General features: G+C 29.6%; 1 protein-coding gene and 1 pseudogene across 1 annotated transcript in view; one reads left to right on the top strand and one right to left on the bottom strand.

Annotated features, from left to right (window-relative positions):
- Positions 1-21,152, bottom strand: part of LOC111618570 (E3 ubiquitin-protein ligase RBBP6-like) — a 169,765-nt gene that overhangs the window by 60,970 nt on the left and 87,643 nt on the right. Inside the window, exons 5-7 of the mRNA XM_023360128.1 lie at positions 16,512-16,553; positions 15,523-15,611; positions 6,120-6,222 (exon numbers count right to left, since the gene is read on the bottom strand). Coding sequence (XP_023215896.1) covers positions 6,120-6,222; positions 15,523-15,611; positions 16,512-16,553 — 234 coding nt within the window. The remainder of the gene's footprint in view (positions 1-6,119; positions 6,223-15,522; positions 15,612-16,511; positions 16,554-21,152) is intronic.
- Positions 3,031-3,820, top strand: LOC111618598 (annotated as a pseudogene).

A 21,152-nucleotide genomic window follows, 5' to 3' on the forward strand; every position in this document is an offset into this window, starting at 1 on the left:
TCGGACTTTTTGTACAAAAGCCTTCAAAAACCATACTTATAATTACACTAGCGAAAAATCCAATTAGGAACATTTAGTTTACTAGTTACCAGTACTTTTCGCACAAAAAATGTGGGTGTAGTTACGATACCTTGTTTACAATTCACTAAAATATAATTGGGGTTCCATAATACCACCTTCTCCTCTACTTAAATTCACTCATTAGAAAATTCAGTGACTCTGAATTAGTGGGTATTGATCTTGTGAGAACAGAAATGAAAATTTTGACATATGCAGACAATTTAGTTATGTCAGACTCACCTATAGGTCTGCAGAGAACGATTGGTTTTTTGCAACATACAATACAAGAGTTAAAATTCTCTATTAATATTGATAAATCTAAAATAATGGTGTTCTGAAATGGAGGAAAATATTCTGAAAATAAAAATTGGTTTATACAGGATTGTAAAATAGAAGTTATTGACAAATACAAGTATTTAGGTGTATTTTTTCAATCCAATGGACATTTTTTTTAAAGCATTTGAAGTATATTCATAGTAAAGTTAATACTGGCATAGATAAGAAAATTAAGACACGTGTCTGGTATGGTAAACTGTTACTCTGGAAAGATAAGTTAAAATTATTCGAATAATTTTTTACAGTCAGTAGTGTTATATGGCTCTGAGTTTGGGGCTTTGATCAGAGAGAGAAAAATGATAACTTACAAATTAATTTTATTATGCATTTGTATTCTTTAACCTATCCCATGTTGAAATTTTTCTCTGTTGCGTGTGGCTGCCAAGTTGAATTTTTGTCAATGTTAAGCCTAATGAAAACTTTATGTTTTTAAAAAAATAATCGTGGCTATTATATCCTCAAAATTATTTTTTTATTTTTCACAAACAAAATAAATATATAAATAAATATAAAAACAAAAACAAAATTATGTTTTGAAAGTTAGTTTTAATATAAAAATTATAACAACTCGCAACATCTAGTTCCAAAAATGTATCCATACTGTAACAAGATATCTCAGGTCAAACGCTGAAGGTTAGAGGTCATAACCCTGAGAATCGTCAGGAATAACAGAGGATGGAAAAGATGGATTCCATTGTACAGTACATTATATTATATATTTAGAGTTCCAAAGGGTCCCTCTTTATTTTAATATAATAAAAATAATAATTTAAGGTGGTTATGTAAGCAGACAGTTAGTAAACTTACTTCTTCTGCTAAATTATATTTAATTTCCCAAAGAGTAGCATGGGGAGATCAAATTGTGTCCTTGTTGCAAAATTTTAGCTATCAAAATTAGCAAATAAATATTTAAATAAGTTCAAACAGAATTTCTAATTATAAATATAGTATTTGGGTATTTTTAATGAATGGGAGAAGGTGACTTATTTGAATATAGAGAGACCATTTTGCATTATACAAACTGTGATACATGTGTGATGCAATATGTTTAAAAGAATGATGGCTCTGTGTTTAGATTATTGTGAATTTTGTTATTCTAATTATTAATTTTGACGCTTTTCATTTAGTAACTGAATGTAAGGCTCTGACATCTGTCAGACAAAAGTGTTTTGGTTTAGATTATTTGTCGATTCAAGCATATAAACAATTGTGGTGCGATTATAATAAATATGACTATAATGTAAATATGATGTATTTATAATTTTATTGCTAATATAAATAGTTAATAGGAATAAATTTGTTTAGTTTAAGAAATATATTTTTTCCACAAGGAGATGTAGATCTATACTATTATAAAGAGGTTATGTATGTATGTATGTATGTATGTATGTATGTATGTATGTATGTAGCAGGTAATCTCCGAAACTACTCATCCGATTTCAAAAATTCTTTCACCAATATTTAGAATGGAACCTCAGGGTGGACATAGGCTGTATATTATTCCGTTAAACATTCATATAAATTAAAATATATAATCTAGGTTAAGGCTTTTATGTCCAACAGATGGCGCTACGAGTACGACGCCCTAAGTTTGCTTTTCTGTGAGGCATTATGCTTTTCTGTGAAAATGAACTAAAGCAGATCATCTTCTATCTATCTATATAAATAAAAATGTAATGTTCGTTTGTTCCTACCGATTCCTTTGAAATTTTGACACAACGCTGCATTCGAATACGCACGTGTTTTTATATAATATACGTGTCGAAATTCCCCCCACTGAAGGGAGATGGTTAGGATTAAGGCTTACCGTAAAGAACTCTGCTTCTATTTATACTATTTTAGATGTGGTTTTTTTGCGTTTTAATAGGGTATGTCAACAGAATGTACACTAAGAAGAAATTTTTCGAAAAATTCCCCCCACGGGGAAGTGTTATAAATTTATAATAGATACATTTTGAGCCACAACAACGCGTGGTGGGGTCTGCTAGTATAGTATATTAGTGGTTGTTTCAATGTTTGAGAGTTGGCAGCATTTTTGGTCATATTTTAACAATTCATTTAATTTTTCAGGTAATTTAATTGTTTAATTTCATATATAATAAATTTTTTAGAATTTTAGTTTGCATAACTATTTGCTGCCACTTTTTGCATATATATTTTTTATTTATTTCTTTCTTTTGTTATGATTATACAGTTTAACCTGATTATAATATCATCGGATGTAATGACAATCCTAATATAATGTCAAATTTTTATCGGTCTCACAATACTATACTAGATAATGTTAAAAAATGCACTTGTAACGACATAAAACCCTGTTTTAACGTCATATTTGAAGCACTCTCAAATTTACAAAATTAGATTACAAATTTTATTTAACAAAGAAAATACTACATGTTCAGTCCTAGGGTCAGAGTCCACTTCCTAGAACGACTGTGGGTGGTACTGTCACCACCTGACTTCGGTGGGGTGAGATTTGCCACCCCTTTAAATGATGTGATAGTGGGTTAGTCCACATAGCTCTCATACTGGTGTTGTAGTTTAAACATCAAATCAGGTAAAATGGCTAGCTTAAAAAGGAAAGCGTTAACGTTAGACTGCAAAGCAGAAATAAGCAGTTGAAAGTGGAGGAAAAAAGGCAGATGTACGCAGAGACTTTGGTTTAGCAAATTCTACAGTGTGCACAATAATAAAAAAACAGAGAGAAAATTTTGAAAAGTTTTCAAGATTGCAAGGGATAAATGAAAAAAATTAAGTTATGTAAAAAAGCAAATATTGATGATGCTCTAATTAAGTGGTTTAACCAATGCAGAAGTTCCAACTTACCACTAAATGAACCGATACTAATGGAAAAAGCAGAAGAATTTGGACGACTACTAAATGATACTAACTTTAAATGTTCTAATGGATGGCTAGACCGTTTTAAACAAAGACATAACGTAAGTTTTGGGAAAGTGTGTGGAGAAGCAAAAAGTGTAAATTTACTGGACGTTGAAAACTGGTTAAGAGATGTATGGCCTAAATTAAGAGGAGAATATGTAGATGAAGACATTTATAATGCAGATGAAACCGGGATATTTTACAAACTTTTACCGGATAAAACATTAAATTTAAAAACGAAAAGTGTGTTGATGGGAAACTTGCAAAAGATAGGATAACAGCTTTTGTTTGCGCTAATATGACTGGTACAGACAAAAGAAAACTTCTTGAAATAGGAAAATCAAAGAATCCAAGATGTTTTAAAAACATAAAAACACTACCAGTAAATTACAAAGCAAACAAAAAGTCATGGATGATGTCTGAGATTTTTGAAGAAGAAATTTGAAAATGGGATAGAGAACTTATTGGTAAACGAAAAAAAGTTTTACTCCTTGTTGATAATTGCCCAGCACATACAATTTTAGAAAATTTAAAGAACATCAAACTTTACTCCTTCCTCCGAATTGTACTAGCATACTTCAACCAATGGATCAAGAAATTATAAGAAGCCTTAAATCTCATTTCAGAAAAATTCTTTTACAAAAAATTATAACAAACATGGAAGATAAAAATAAAATGGCAATTTCTTTATTAGATGCAGTTGATTTTTTGGAAAAATCTTGGTGTAAGGTTAGTTCACTAATAATAGCAAACTGTTTTTGCCATGCAAAATTGTGTAATAGTCAAACAGCTATTACATTTACGAAAGATGACAATAATGAGGACGACAACATTCCTCTATCAAAATTAATTAAAACACTTCAGAGTTCAGAAAACGGCAAATTTTTGTCATTTGCTGCTACTGAATATAAGAGTGTAGATGAAAATTTAATAACATCTGAATTTTATACAGATGCAGATATTATTGAGCAAATTAAATGTTCAGATGAAAAAAATGTGAATGATGATGATAATGAAGAAGAAATATCAAACAGAGAAACTGCAGTGCCGTCAACCAGGGAAGCGAGTAATTCAATAAGATTATTGAAAATGTTTTACAGGTCTCGTAAAACTTCATCGGAAATAATGAACAAAATCTACGACTTATAAAATGACATTGATAAACAATTTTTAGGTGAAAAACGCCTACAATCTAAAATAACTGACTTTTTTTAAGTGAATATTTTTATTGTTTCTTTTTAATTGGTATACACTAATTTAACCTAAAAGTGAAAGATATTGGACTTAATGCTGATTGACAGATAAGCAAGAAACAAGAAAATTATCGTCCAGGCATTAATAACGCCTGGACGATAATTTTCTTGTTTCTTGCTTAATTTAACTTTTTGTTGCCTTTTGATTAGACATTATTCTCAAAACCAAAAGTGTCACCATTATTGAAACTTGAGACAAATAAAAATTTCTTATAAAAAATAATTTTTGAAATTTTTAATTACATCATTGTAAATTTAGACATAATAATGTAAATAAAGTTGATTTAAACATTATGTTTGCACTTTTATACATACGATATTAAATTAGATGAATTTTATAACAGATTCTTAAACATACTTGATACTTTTATGGGACTGAAATTATAACCCTCGGTAACATCAAAAAATTGCCGGTCTCATGAATGATGTCATAAGCAGGTTAAACTGTAATTATATTAATTGTTGTTGTTTTATTTGCTATTGTTATCCTTTTTTTTTTTTTAACAGACTTATTATTATATGCTGTATTGTTTCCATTATTTTATTCTGTATTAAAATTGATATTGGTGATTGAAATGTTTTTTTTTTGTTTTTGGTATGCCCATACATATAGGGTTTCCTTGTACTACTAAATAAAAAAAATATATATATATGTTAAATCTACACTTAAGATATGAATTTTTTTAAATATTTAAAAATTTATCAAATATTTATTAACAAATGCATTCAAATAAAGATCTTAAATCATTATGTAGTAGTTATTTCAAGTTATTAAACTAAAAAAGAAAAAATATATATACAGTAGAACCTCCATTATCCGGATTTTCAATTATCCGGATTGTTCAAAAGAAACAAAAATTTTACGAATTTGCTGATTTGCACTTGGCGAATTACGACACTGTTTATGTACGTGATGGAATGCATAACTTTTTTTGTTTCAACAACGTCTCACCCAGCACAGTGGTCGTAAACTCTTAAATATATTTTACGTAGTAATAAAAATATAACTTGACATACGTATTTATAAATAATTTATATTCAAATTACATCATTTCTATGACCAAGGGCGGCGTAAGGCATGGACGACGTGGGCCACCGCCTATGCCTCGCGGTCCGAAGGGCCTCGCGCCTCGAAGGTTTATGCATTACTTAAAAGCCGCGAACGCGACGAAAAAATTTTACTCGTCATAAAACGATAAATAGTTTGTCAAATTTTTATTCATAAAAATGCAGTTTCAACTGCTTTTTATTTTATAAAATCCGTCTTCTTGCGCCACCAGAGGGCCTTTTAAACAATAGGTAGTCTGTTAGCGTTGGTCAGTAGTAGTCCAAATTCAATACGAACGTTTGTTTCTTGAAAAGTTGATCACGATTTAAATACAGTATTTATTTTTAATATTACCGATAAGTCATCGAAAAGAATATGTGTTGTATTATCATTAAAAGACAAATTAAAGTATTTCTTTCGATTATCCGAATTTTTCCTTATCCGGACAACCTTCATCCCCAATTAGTCCGGATAATCGAGGTTCTACTGTATAATTTTTTAATATTCAGGAATTATTAACACAATATTAAAAATTATTTTACATTATTTGTTGGACAGTTTTTAATCCAGTGTCCAGGTTTTCCACATCTATAACAAGTATAATTTGGAGGCAGAGGGCCAGTCATACTGCGGCTCTTCACATATCTTAAACGAAAAAAAAAAAACAAAAAGAATTTATGAATTAATGTAAATTTTGTTAAAAACATCCAAGACACTGTATATAATTTACTGTACAAAACTATAAGAGAATCTAAAGTAACTTAAAATTTTCATATAAGTTTCATTTAATTTTTAAATAAATTCTATCAATATATCATATTTTATCTCAAAATAACTGTCATTATACCTTACTTATATTTATCATAAAAATAATTATCTTTTTCTGTGCTATTCTAATTAGTATTACAGTATTATATTTCAGTGATAAAAAAATATATATTCTAGGGATGGATGTATCTATAACATATTAATATTAATAATAAAAGTGCAATAATTAATTAATTAGCTGATTATTAAATATTTGGCTGACATTGAATGAAATATTTTCATTATTCAATTATCAAAACATTTATATATTTTAAAATCCCATTCAAATATACAGACCAACGGTTCATTTGATTCAATATAATAGTCTTTAAATGCTAAACATCAAAATTTCTTCAGGTTATAACTGGGTTAAATGTAACTGGATTACCTACCTGGAGTTAAAATTTTATAATCACTTGATTAGTTCAATTTTAACAAACAACCTCTGCAATTTTTTAGTATTTAAAATAATTTTAAAATAAATTTTATATCAGTAGTAATCTCATTTTCTTTAATAAATTAAAAATAACACCATTGTTTCTTTAGAGTACAATAAAATGAAACTGAGGAAATAAAATTTGTCTGTGAAAAACCAAATAAATTGAATGAACAATTGAATGAAATAAAGCTTATATTCAACAGCAATTTTTATATTGAACTAGCATTTTAATTTATTTTAAACTGTATCTTCAGATTCTAGATCATAATACATGTGTACAATAAAGAGAAAAAATTTTCTACCGTATTGTCAGTCCAAGAAAACACTAATTTATATTTGTATTGAATACTTATATACTCATTTACTTTTAACAGTAAGTTGATTATTTAAGATTGTAGAGAGTATTTTATTTGTTCATTATGAAAATTATTGCTATATTACAATTGCAAAAATTTTTGTTTTGAATTGTTTAATTTTAACTGCTTGCGTCACTTATCACTTATTAACAATAGGAATACTTTCCAAGAAATACTTCATGAAGTGATCATTTCAGATTGTAGTTAGATAAACCTATAAGAGGCTACTATTCATATAGGCCATATGTAACAATTACAAAAAAATGATAAGTATTTATATATTTAAATACACCTAACCAGAAAAAATACAGTAAAATATGATATTTCATATTTTGATGTTTAACACTAATGTAAAATTATATTCATAATGCATTAGAAATAATGTAATAAGTTATAGTATTTGCTGTTCAGAAATTTTCTGAGAATAGTTCATTCCATAAGCTCTTTGCACACACCTTATGTACTTTTGCATAATTGGCTGCACCAAGTTTGTTTATACATTAACAGAATGCCCACTCAGATCCACAAAAAATTTCCCAGCTTTATCTGGTTTATTTTTAACTTTTACTTAATTCACAAGACAAGCCTTTACAATTATAAAATTCATACATCCATTCAAAATAATTATTAATACTTATTTAGTGTAGAAAATTTCTTTAATAATTACAGGGTGTTTTTTTTTCATGTTAGAATGCTTCATGTTTTTCTTTTCAAGTGTTCTGTAATAATTACAAAACCTTTCATGCAGATATTGGACAGTATAGATAAAGTGTAATATTAGGTATGATGCCATGTGTACAGATTGATTTTCAACTGTTTAGGAGATAGTTCTACCACCCCAAAGCAAACAGCTGTAAGATTATATAAAAAATTAAACAAATACAAGTTTAATAATAAAATCATCCCAAATATGTAATAATTTTAAAAGCTCTTAGGTACCGGTACATGATAAGCAACTACCAAAATAGACCATCTAATTACATCCACCTTGAAATATGCTACAAGAATCTCGCATAAGCTATAATTTTTACAAAGTCAAATAATAATAGACAAATATAGCAATTCTATCTATTAGTTTATGCATGTTTTAATTGACATTTTAATTATTTTCAATCTCTCAACATTCATGAAATAATACCTTTTAAAGTGCACATTAAAAAATTGTTAATTTTATAATACTGTGAGGTCAGCCGATTAGGGGTAAGGTGTTTTCGACAGCCAAGCGGTCATTTCTGTCATGTGGGCACGGAATGACTCACCGAGACAGGTTTCCCATGTAAAACCGCTTAATAAAATTATAATTTCTTACAATCTTTTCTTGAGTGACAGATTATCACACCACGGAGCCCGAGGATAAAGTTCAATAGAGTTCGAAAAGTTCGTTTTCCCGTTTCCTTCAGTTCGGCGATGACGAACTAATAATTGTCGGCCCTGGGACGAATGGCACTGCTTTCGGTGGTCTTTCTTGGGCAAACTGACTAGCCTGGAGGTCGTCCGGTGGCACGGCAGATGAGTTTGCTCCCACTCAATCTGAAACGTTCTTTCTGAGATTCTGCGAGGGGGGGACGTCCAGGAGGGTAAGACTATGAACCAAGAACGTTTGTAACTTGAATCACACTGTTTTATAGATTCCTCAACCTCAGCCGCCTTTCCATTGGTCTCTCCTTGTCACCTGGTGACAATTCGAAACCCCACCAAAGGGCGCGGGAGAGGTCAACGTCGCGTCGGAACACGACTCCTCTCCAACCTTGTTTTCCTCGACTTTACTCTATCTATTGTTTAAAATATTTTAACAAGACAAAAGGTTCATTGTTTAAATCCGATCTTTAAGTTCTCTCTTTCGCACTACGAAACTTGACTCATTCAAAAAGTCATTAATGGCCTCCTTTCGGACCACGTTTGGGTCTTCACAGTACCTCTACTTTTGTAAATACTAAGTATAACATTTTCAGTAATAATTCTAAAACTATTAGAACTACAATTTTAATTTAAAATATATGTTCTATATCTCAAATTATTAGTGTCTTGCCCCTGTACATCATACCTTTCCTGTCAGCAATCGAGTTGTGCCTGTCATTGATTAACTCCTTTTAGCAGAAAATTTTTGAATTGAAATAATGTAATTTTCAGTGCAAACCAAAAGTTCATATGTAGTTAATTGGAGCCTCCTGCCTCAAGCAAAGCAAAAAGTATCAATTTTAGAATTTTTCCTACCAACAACATAGCTGTAATGACAAAGTCTCATCGCAATCCAGAAAGTTCACGAACTTGTACTACCCATCAGTAAATCAGTCAAAAATGAAATTTTAAGCTATTTTCCAATGCTCAAAATTCCAGACTAATTCCTGGTTTTCCAGGGCACCATGATTAATATGCTGTTACAGCAACTACAAATTTTTCAGCTCCATCATAATCTTATGGAACCGCCATAATACAGCATAAGTGGTCCATTGTTAAATGGAGCATACCTGTATTTAAATTAATATCTTGGCTAAGTATGATGAGAAATTATGATCATGTTTCTATTTATTATATTTGATATACAGTAAACCTGTCTATGGCAACCACCCATAGTTCCTTCGAAAAGTGGTCTTTTAGACAATGGTGCTGTAATACCGTATTTCTGCATGTATTTTGCGCGTAGTTATGGCTAAAAGCCATATATACTAAGCAAAACTCGAGGTGAGCAAAAATAAAAAAAAGTAAGAGAATTTTTCAACAATAGAGCTACATTGGTAATGTATTTTAATGTAACAAAAGTCATCATGATTTTATAAGACAGATTTAATACCAGTATTTTAAAGATTAATACAGTATTTACATTTTCTTGATTATAATGCACGCTTTTTTATTCTGACTTAATTAATTCAACTTAGTTCTCTTTGTTCATTCCTGAATTACATGTATTATGTCATCGATACAGAAGATCGTGGTATCTCTCCACCACTTCGGTTTTGGTTTTTGTTAGTTTAATCTTATTTTAACTTTAAAAATACTGGTTTTTTTTTTAATATTTTCTTAAGTACAATAAAAAATTATTAATTAATAATAAAACAATTTTATTATTAGGTAGTTCGGAAAGTAAGTTCGTTTTTTTTTTTACCACTAGACAAATTAGTTGTATTTTTCCCGCCATTTTCATTCTAAACTGTATTATCATTATATATTTTGACAGCTAGCATTTTAAGACTTATTTGTAAAAAATTTTGTTTGATTATGTGCAATTGTTTATTTTTTGTGTCCCATCAAATACGAAAGATCGAAAGCATCATTTTCAGCATATTTTGCTTTTTTATTACCAAAAAATCAAAATGCTGTTCAAGCAAGAAAAAAATTATGGTACATGTATGGAGATGATGTGATGAGAGAAAGACAGTGCCAAAACCGGTTTACAAAATTTCATTCTGGCAATTTCAATATTGAAAAATTTTTTTTTTGGAGCTATTACCAGACAATTTAACAATTGATTCGAAAGTGTACTGCCATCGAGTAAACAAATTGGGTAATATCATCAAATAGAAAAGCGACCAGAATTGATAAAAAAAAACAGGTGTAGTGTTTTACCACAATAATGTCAAATTTCACACAAGTTTGATAACTCGTCAGAAACTGTTATAACTTAGATGGGACATACTATCACACCAACCATATTAGCCAGATCGAGCACACTCGGATTATTACTTGTTCCGGGCTATACAAATTTTTTTTAACTGTAAGACATTTACTTGAAATGAATGTCAAAAATCACTTGGATCAATTTTTTGTAAGCAACGATCAAAACTTTTATGAATGTGAAATAATGCTACTACCAGAAACAATGACAACAGGTATTTGACCAAAATGGTTGATATATAATTCAATAAAATATTTATTTATAATAAAAATATTGTCTTTTTTCCACGGAAAAAACGAACTTACTTTCCGAACAACCCAATATTTCTTCCCATAATACAATTTCATTACATCAATGATAATCGCAGAATCAAAAAAGGAAGGTTGCCTGTAAAACTGATTTTGTGTTAATGTGTGTATTGTTTTTTGAATATTTTGCATGCAAAAATTACTTGAATATTGTTTTTCTAAAAATATTGTGGAAATAAGGTGGGCTGATACAGAGACTATAAATATTTATTGCACATGTACTGTATATGAGCTTCAAAAAATATAAAATAAATTTTATTAAACGATGAGATCAGCTGATTAATTGTATCATGTACAATATTTTATACCCATAAGGAAAATACTGTAGGTGTACAGTAAAATAAATTGCATTTTCCCACAGTTAAACTTTGCTGTTAATTGCCGCTGTAAGAAACCATTTTCACTTTCTCTGATAACTTTAACATGATCTTCTAAGGACAGCGCTTCCCATTTCTTTTGTTTTTTGGACAATTTCGAACAAACTGAAATGAATTTCCTTTGTTGCTAGACTAATTCATTAACACCTACACCTAATTTCAAGGGTGGGAGAAGTGCCCGAGATGGGTTCAAACAAGAGTTTAGACTAATTCATTATATTAGGAGGGGGAAATGTTGAGATGGGTTCAAACATTAGTTTAGACCAGATATATTCACAGAAGTGGTCGCTTACTATGTTGTTTCCAACCAAAAATTGATGCCCGTGGTCATGTTACACAGATAGTCGTTTAATATGGGTAACTTATATGAAGACTATGTACAAATTATTCTGTGCCAGAAATTTTTACCCGTTTTGACAGGTGCCCATCAAATGCAGGTGGTCGCCTAAGCAGTTTTTACTGTTTATCATATAAACAGAAATTTTCAAATTATGATTTCATAAATTAAATCATTGTTATTTTATAACAAATATTCAATCAAAAAATATGTTTATTTTGCATATTTTATGCCAAATTCAGGAATGTTACTCATTTTGTACAAGAATAAAAATTTTGAGTAATTTGTGAAATTGGCACATCAACTGCCATTTCATGAATTAGACAAATTTTCTGCCAAATTCACAAAATAGGCTAACTTTAAAATCACTGTTTTGTGAAATCAGAATTTTATATTTTCCAATAAGATACCAACTTTTATTTTGTCATTGTATTACAGCTTAGAAAACATTAGGTAAAAATTTATTTTAGTGTTGTTTTCTTACTTGAAGATATTTTATTATTTTTTTTTATGAACAAACATAACAACAATTTATACATTTTAGTGCTTAGAAAACAATCAAATATAGTAAGACCCCACTTAACACTGATTCAATATAACTCGGTCTGCTTGACACACAAAAAAATGCTCAAAATTTACGCTGATTCAAATTAATGCAGTATTTTATTGATTCATATATAATACAATTACAGTTGACCCCCTATAACACAGTAGATATGTTCTGGTTTTTATGAAATCCATTTTATAAGAGTCCTTAAATACATGAGTCAATCACAGCCCAACATGTATGCAGTTTACGGACTTCAACTGTTTGAAAGGTTTTCTTCCATAAAATTAATTGATTCTAGACTAATTTGACTCAACATTTCCAAAATATGTATAATTTTTTGGGAATAATCCATATAAACTATGCTATAAACAAAAAATTGTAAGTTTACTTACCGAGTGTGCACTGTTCGACAACGCCATTGCTTAAGCTTGTTTTCGTTGTGGAGCAGCGCACCAACGGCAGGCGCGTTTTCTGATAAGTTATTTTTCTGGGAAAAATTCGTTGAACTTTGGAGACATCATTAATATAAATATAATTTTTATGGATGTTAAATAATAAATGGTTTTTAGTAGGTCTGCTGCTCGTTTAAACTCAATGGTTTGTGCAATATATGCTATTGGTCTAAATTCGACCAATCCTGTCATTACACGGGTCGGCGATGACATTTTATTGAATTATACGAGTCTCTTTTAGTGTGTTTATACGAATACAGTCGCAATTTTTTTGCCGTCATATAGGAATCCAAACTATATGAACCCATTTTATAGGGGTCTACTGTATTCCCAAACACAAACCAATCAGCAAAAGGTGGCAATTCATCATAGCACTGTACTTTCCTTAAATCTATGTTTGTTTTGTGCAATTTTGGAAAAAACATAACATCGTTGATGCCATAGGAAATAGTGACTTGGCTTGGCAAGAATTAACTGATAAATGCATGAACAGAGTGTGGAAGAAGTTATGACTGAAGGTATCCAGAATTCTCAACGAGAAGAGCCTATCACTGTATTGTTATGTTGACCAAATTGTCAACTTAATCGATACAGAAGATGTAACATAGACGAGCAGGATATTGGGGGAATACTGCAGGTTTCTGGTAAGAGCCATACCAACGATGACTTCAAAAACTGGCAGAACAAGAAATTCATGTAGAACTTGAAAATAGAGATTCTGAAAATGAAGAACCCAAAGAACTTGCTACAGATTTCTTTAGTAAAAGTTTGGTAACGATAACCAAAATCGTTGATCAAATTGTAGCGAATGATCTAAATTTTGAAAGGAGTGCAAAAGCAAAACAAGGCGTTTTGGATGCGATCTTCTGTTACTGACATTTGCTTACGGAGAGAAAAAAGTGACAAATAAAACTTTATGACTTTATTGCAAAAAAACAAGATTTTCAGAAAAGTCAGTACCTTCGTCACAAAAAATGAGCTAATTAATATATTATTATACATTTCTGTGTGCATATGTTTATGTGTTATTTAACATATATTCAATTTTATTATACAAAATAATATAAAAATAACTTAAAATTAAAGTAAAATTTTTTTATTTTCGGTCATGTGTTTCCCTATCCCTATTTACTCTATGTTAAAATGGCCTCATTTAACATTGTTTCGCAACACTTTGTTATCTAGGAACACATCCACTGCATTAAGTAGGGTCTTACTGTAATATAAATGGCAATGATGTTATGTTTAGTTCTAGTTTCATCAGCAAGATGAGAGAAAGTATTTTTAATCAATGAAGTTTTTAATGCTTATAAACATATCAATTCTTACATTAATTTTACATTAATGTAAAAAATGATATGTTTATAACATTAAATTAAATAACAATTATTGTATCAGATGTTTTTTAACCATGAAAATTANATATATATATAAAGGAAAGTTCTCCAAAATGTGTGTGTGTGATGACCAAATTCACCCTCAAAGTGGTTAAAGATCAAACTACTGCTCTTGAGACTGGATCAAATCTGAATAATTTCAGAAGTTTTTTGTGGGCAGTTCATCCCAGATATATCATGCTCCATCCTTTACCATCTGGTTTCCCTATTGTGAACCTGGCCAAAATACACAATAGGTATGAAATAAAGGTTCTGTTAATACTCAGAGTGCAGAGCCAAAAAATTTAAGAAATAATGATACACAAATTCATTACTACAATGATAAACCAATGACAATTGCCAATTTTGTGAATTTGGCATATTGTCAAATTCTTGAAATAGGCACATAATTTCACAAATTATGCAAATTTTTGCCCTACTTTACAAAATAAGCAATATTCCTAGATTTTTTATAATATACTCATTAATATGCTAAACAATATCCAAGAAAAAACTTTTAAATTCAATTAGTATGAGGGTGATTCAAAAAGTAAGGAAACAAGAACTCTCCTGTACAAATTTTATTTCACAGGCAGATATAGTGATATAGATTATTATGGCACTGGTACATATTATTTTTCAACACAGTCACCATGCTTGTCCAAACATTCATTCTAATGATATACCAAAGCATTGATACTGACAGAGAAGAAATCTGCATGAAGTCCCTTCAGCCACACCATGACGGCTTGCTGAACTTCCATATTGGTATGGAATTGCCTACCACCCAGATACTTCTTCAATGGTCTGAAGAGATGAAAATCACAGGGTGCCAGGTTGGGGCTGTAGGGAGGATGTTCCAAGTACCTCCCACTTGAAGCACCATAACAATTCATTTGTTTGTGAGATTCCGAATATTTTGAGCTAAAACATTCTAAAAATTGCATAGAAAATTCGAACTCAGTGCACCAAACTCACACTTGTTTTCATGACATGACATTACCACTGTACACCTCAACAAGTTGATGATGAATTTCTACTGGTGAGTTGTCCTTTACATGCAGAAAATGAATCACACTATGCATTTCCTTGTTAGCAGCCATCTTAAAAAGGATATCACAAGAATCTGACACAACATTTGTGCCATGTAATGCCTGTGTGATATAGCTGTGGTCTTCTGCTGCTGCCCTAATGAGAAATTCAAACAAGAGGAGGAATATGACACTCATGAGAGCTCTTGTTACCTTACTTTTTGAATCACCCTCATAATAATTAAATTTAAAATATCATGTTTATGAAATAACATATATAAAAATATAAATAATCTTACTTAGAGACATCATATTCTTGACTTGACTGTGTCATCATTGCTTTTATTTTCTCATCTTCACTTGCAATAGCATTAGCTAGGTCTGCAGTCTAAACATTAAATAGGTATAAACTTTTAAATAATAGTTTCAATTAATTTTATTAACTGCTAATTATTTTAATAAACTTAAAAGGATTTAGATAAAACCAAGTAGAATTTACAAGGTATCTTTTGGCAACATAACAATATAATATATAATACATTCTAAATAATGCCTATTCCTAAATTGAAAATATTCTAGATATTTTTATATAGCTATTTTACATAAAATAGTTTTTAATTTTTCACAAATTTTAAAAAATTTTGTATGAGCATCTCAGGTCATTTGATTTGATCCTACCAAATGTGATATTATGTGATCTTAAACATCATTTCAGATAATTTGAAAAATCTGATTTGTGTAGGTAAATATTTGACAGAAATTATCAAAAAAATTTAAAGTAAAAAATTTATACTGGGAATATCTTGATTCTACCAAACAAAACACTTAAACCTTGAACACTCCAAAAGTACCATATGTAATTTGCATAATGCTTCTTGCAAAGATAACAACAACAAATAAATTTTAAAATATTATATTGAATTATTATTATTATGTATTTTCATGTACTTTTGTTTTCTATAAAATATGGTTTCTTGATGAATACCTGTACTTTTGATGCATTGAATAAATTTTAAAAAGTATACATTTCATCTAATCTTCATGAAAATTCTTCTAAAATAATATATCATATTTATGATTTGTCAATTCCTTAATAATCTCATTATTTTGTATTAGCATGTATACTGATATTCAATTATACATTTAAATTAAAATTTCTTTAAAAGTAAAGCTGCAACTAATTTAAAGTATCATATATTGCCAGAATTTAATGTTTATAGCATATAAACTTGTAATTTTACTTGGTTTCAACTAATAAAAATCTTAATTAATAAAAAATACCTGATACCTTAGCAAGCTTGTCAAAACGGACATGACTGCCTGGATCTATCTGCTCACCAGAAAGAAAAGTAAAGGGTAATTAAAACATGATGATTTTTTGTGATAAAGCCACAGGAACAGTTGGTTTATGGTTATTTGTAGAGTTTTTATTGTAAAATTAATTTTAAAATATTTAAAACTTTGTCTTGTAATTTTGCTTAATTAAATTGAAATTACATTAAATTTAAAAATAATTAGTTCTTGAAAATATTAACAGTATTTTTAACTTTAACTGTTAATATTAAGTGTTTACTAATTAAAACTGAAAAAGTTCTTAATTTATTATATGATAATAATTTAACAATTACGCTATAACCGTAAAACCTTATCATCTAAACATGTGCTGAGTATCTACCCTTTCATTTCAGGCATTTTAAACTCAAACACAGTTTAAAATATATATCTTTATTTTCCTTCAAAAATCAATCTAAAAATATTACAGTTATATAAAAGCACTGTAAAAGACATTTTAACAATACAGCTTTTATATCATACATAGTTAACATTTGTATATAACAAATTTTTAAAACAATTAAATCCTAATACAAATATGTGTGTGCCTAAATTTTATGTGAGAATTTTCAAAAATAAAATAATTAATATAAAATATATTATAAAACAATTACTTTTAATACACTTCCCTATGTGGTTTATTAAAAATGCAAAAAAAATTTTAAACAAAATATATAAATATATATATATTTTTATGAATTATAAAAAACTTCACTTTTAATTTCCAAAAATTTAATGAAATTTTAGATAAGAATGTAATACATTTAATACACCAAACTCATTCAAATTAAGATGTGGAAACAATCATCTGTCAGAGTAAATAAATATACACAGGAAAAATATTTTTTTATCTAAAAACTTTTTATAGAAAACAGAATAATAAAATATGTCAAAAATTTAAATTGAATTTAATATTTAAAATTAAATTATTACATAAAATAATTTGAAATCAAATGCTTTTAGATAATCATATAATTTATATTAAATGTTATGTCATTTTTGATTCATTGCAATTTCTGAAAATTTTACAAATTTTTAAAATATAAAAATTATAATCACCAAATCATACATATATTTCAAATTATTCAACTGCTTTATAATAAATTTAAATATAATAATTTACAATGATAAAAACAAAATTAAAAATACTAATTCTTTGTTAAAAGAATTACCTAAGTTAAAAGAAACCAAGGGTATAAAATAAAATACTGCATCCAAAGTCTCAATTATTTCTGTTTCTAGAAATAACCAAAATTTCAGTCCTTCTTTTGAAAATAAAATGATTTCCCAAGATTTGTTTAGCAAATATATAATTGTTAATAATGCTGTTGTTTGTACACTTGAAAACTAATCCTTACATTGTAAAATCAATAAGAGAATAATCTCAAAGAAAGAAATTTTAAAAGGTATCGACTAGTAAACGTTTTAAANTGATAATTTAAATTAACTTTAACAGATCATTTCTGTAAATTTTAAATTTAAATAATTCAAATTTCAACATACTGTTTTTTTTATATTAACAACATATATTGAATGATTTATTTAAACAAAGAACAATGAACTATTTTAACCTTGAGTATCATACTATTTACATAAATTTTAACCATATGCTTTCTGAAAAGCAATCTACTTTTAAGAAAATAAACATAAATGTGCTTTATTTAAATTTTTGAGACACATCATTTTCATTATATAATTTTAAAAGAATATTGAAGGAAATCTGATTATCTATCAAAATAATTGTAATGAAGAAATGAGTTAAATTTGGAGACAAAGTATCCATAATGTATATAAAGGGTAGAGTAAAAAAAAATATCTGTTCCTAAATTTATGGTATTTTATAGAAAAAAACTACCATACAGTCAAATCATGTTTGGACAAGCAAACATCAATGCCAGCAAGAGATGATAATAGATGTTTACACAAGTTTGATTAGTAACATTAAATTACATAAACACACTAAATAAAATAATTCTATGTGCAGTAAGCTAGAACTTTTGTATAATAAGTTTCAAAACATCTCTCTTTTCTAGCAAATTCTTTAATTAAATCAAATGAACTAATGTTTTTATCTATTTTAAATGGCCTTCTTCAGGTTAAGCATAATTGGAACGTCAGTTAGAATATAAATTGGAACATAAATTTGAAACATCCAGAGCAAATCTAATTAAAGAATTTGCTAGAAAAAAAAAAGAAAGGTGTTTTGACACTTATTAATAAAATAATAATATTGTCCTATTAAAAATGACTAAACAAGTATTGCTTAAAATTCTACACAATGAAGCTCAACTAATATGAGCTTTATAAGTACAGTAGACCCCCCTATAATGCGGGTTCATATAATGTGGATTCGTATATCGTGGCGAAAAAATTGCAACCATATTCGTATAAAGACACTAAAAGAGACTCATAAAATGCAGTAAAACGTCATTGCCAACTCGTGTCACAACAGCATTGGTTGAATCTGAAGTGGATGAGCAGCTGAACTACTTACACACTACGGAGAGTTTAGGCGAGTAAGTTGAGTTTACTATCGTCTGTACAGTATATAAATTAGGTACTGTAAGTCTAATACAGTACAGTATAGTACTGTAATTTTATACATTTCTTGTGAAAAAAAAACATTTCTTATTCAACAGCCATAAAAATTATTTCTATTAATGATGTCTCCAAAGTTCAATGAATTTTTCGCAGAAAAATAACTTATCAAAAACGTGCCCGCCGTTTGGTGCACTGCTCCACGACAAAAACAAGCTTAAGCAATGGCATTGTCGAATGGTGCACACTCAGTAAGTAATCCTACAATTTTTTGTTTATAGCATAGTTTATATGGATTATTCCCAAAAAATTATATGTGTTTTGGAAATGTTGAGTCAAATTAGTCTAGAATCAATTAATTTTATGGAAGAAAACCTTTCAAACAGTCGCAGTCTGTAAACTGCGCACGTGCCGGGCTGTGATTGGCTCATGCATTTAAGGATTCCTACAACGTGAAATTCTTATAAAGTGGAATGTATCTACTGCGTTATAGGGAGGGGTCGACTGTACTGTACTTTCTGGTGTATAAGATGACCCCAACTTTTACAGTTAAAATATAGAGTTTGGGATATACTTGCTGTATAAGACTACCCCCTCTTCCAATGCACACCAAAAAAAAATCAGATTTAATTTCAATATGATAATTTTAATTCAAATGCTTATGCAGATACAGTACATAGTAGGTACTTAGCAGGTAAACTGTCACTTATAAACATAAGGCTGTTTGTCATCAAACATGTAAACATAAAACAGTGCACGTGGATTAAACCTTTCCTAATTCACTCTAAAGCTAAAAGGAAGGATAAGACAATAAACCCATGGGAGCTGCCATGCTGTTTGTTTTCTAAGCTGTCAACCAAACTGGAACTGATGATGATAGGAGGAAGATAACAAATAGAGAGAAAGTGCCTTGAAAGTCCCTGGCAAATTAGCAACACCCATCACAACTGCAAGCTACAGTATTTTTAAAGGTTTTGCTGGCATGACAGTTTCCCTTTAAAAGCCTTCAAAATCTTCCCATTCGTCATTTGATATCATAAGTACATCAATGACATCTTGTGATACATTTGTAAGGGAGTCATCGTATGGATTGAATTCCATATCAGATGATGTGGTCTCAGATTCGGCTTCCTCTTCATCTTGTCACAAGTAGTTGTCCTCCATACCATCTAATGAATTTGATATGCCACACTTCTTGAAAGACTTGATTACTGTTTCTGCATCAATATCATTCCAGGCTTTTATGAAAAACTGGCACAAAACATCCAACTGTGGAGCACCTCCTTTTGTGAACAACTTTTTGCCACTAACCACCCATTCATTCCACTGTTCTCGAATGCGATCTTTAAATGACTTGTTTAGGCACACATCCAGTGGCTGTATCAACAATGTCAATCCTGCAGGAATAACTGCCGCATCTGTGTTTAGTCTTGCAAGCCTTTGCTTGGTGCTGGGAGTTAAATGAGCCCTGAATATATCCCACACCAGTAGACTATGTTTTTGAATAAGTCCACCTGGTTGCCTGCTCCATACATTATCAAGCCATAGCTTTACCTCTTCTTCATCCACCCATCCTTTTTCATTCACATGTACAAAACAACCAACAGGAAACTTGAGTTTCAACATTGTGTTTTGTTTAAAGATAATCATTGGATATATAAGCATCAACTCACAGCCCGAGTAGATAATAACAACACCAAACGATCGCCTAATTTATCGGGCTATAATATGGCTATTTTAAATGATTGGAACTAAGTAATTTGACATTAGAGGTAGGCATTAGGCGCCATCTCTTAATTAAATTAATAATTAAATAAATAAATTTAGAACATTCTGGAATAAAAGAACTGGCCCGGGGCGGGGCTTGAACCCGCAACCTCCGCTTGCCAGTTACGCCACCCGGACCCCGAGCTAGTCTTCGCTTCCAGAAGTATATTAGATTTAGATATAACCTTACTTGGTTAAATACATCACCGGCTGGGGACGACTCCTTCGCCCACGACCCTAACGGTACTCAGCCGGCTAACGTAACACCCGGCGAGGTATATATATATATATA

This window comes from Centruroides sculpturatus, unplaced genomic scaffold (genome assembly GCF_000671375.1).
Source record: "Centruroides sculpturatus isolate CEXI.00-Female unplaced genomic scaffold, Cexi_2.0 scaffold42, whole genome shotgun sequence".
Classification (NCBI taxonomy): domain Eukaryota; kingdom Metazoa; phylum Arthropoda; class Arachnida; order Scorpiones; family Buthidae; genus Centruroides; species Centruroides sculpturatus.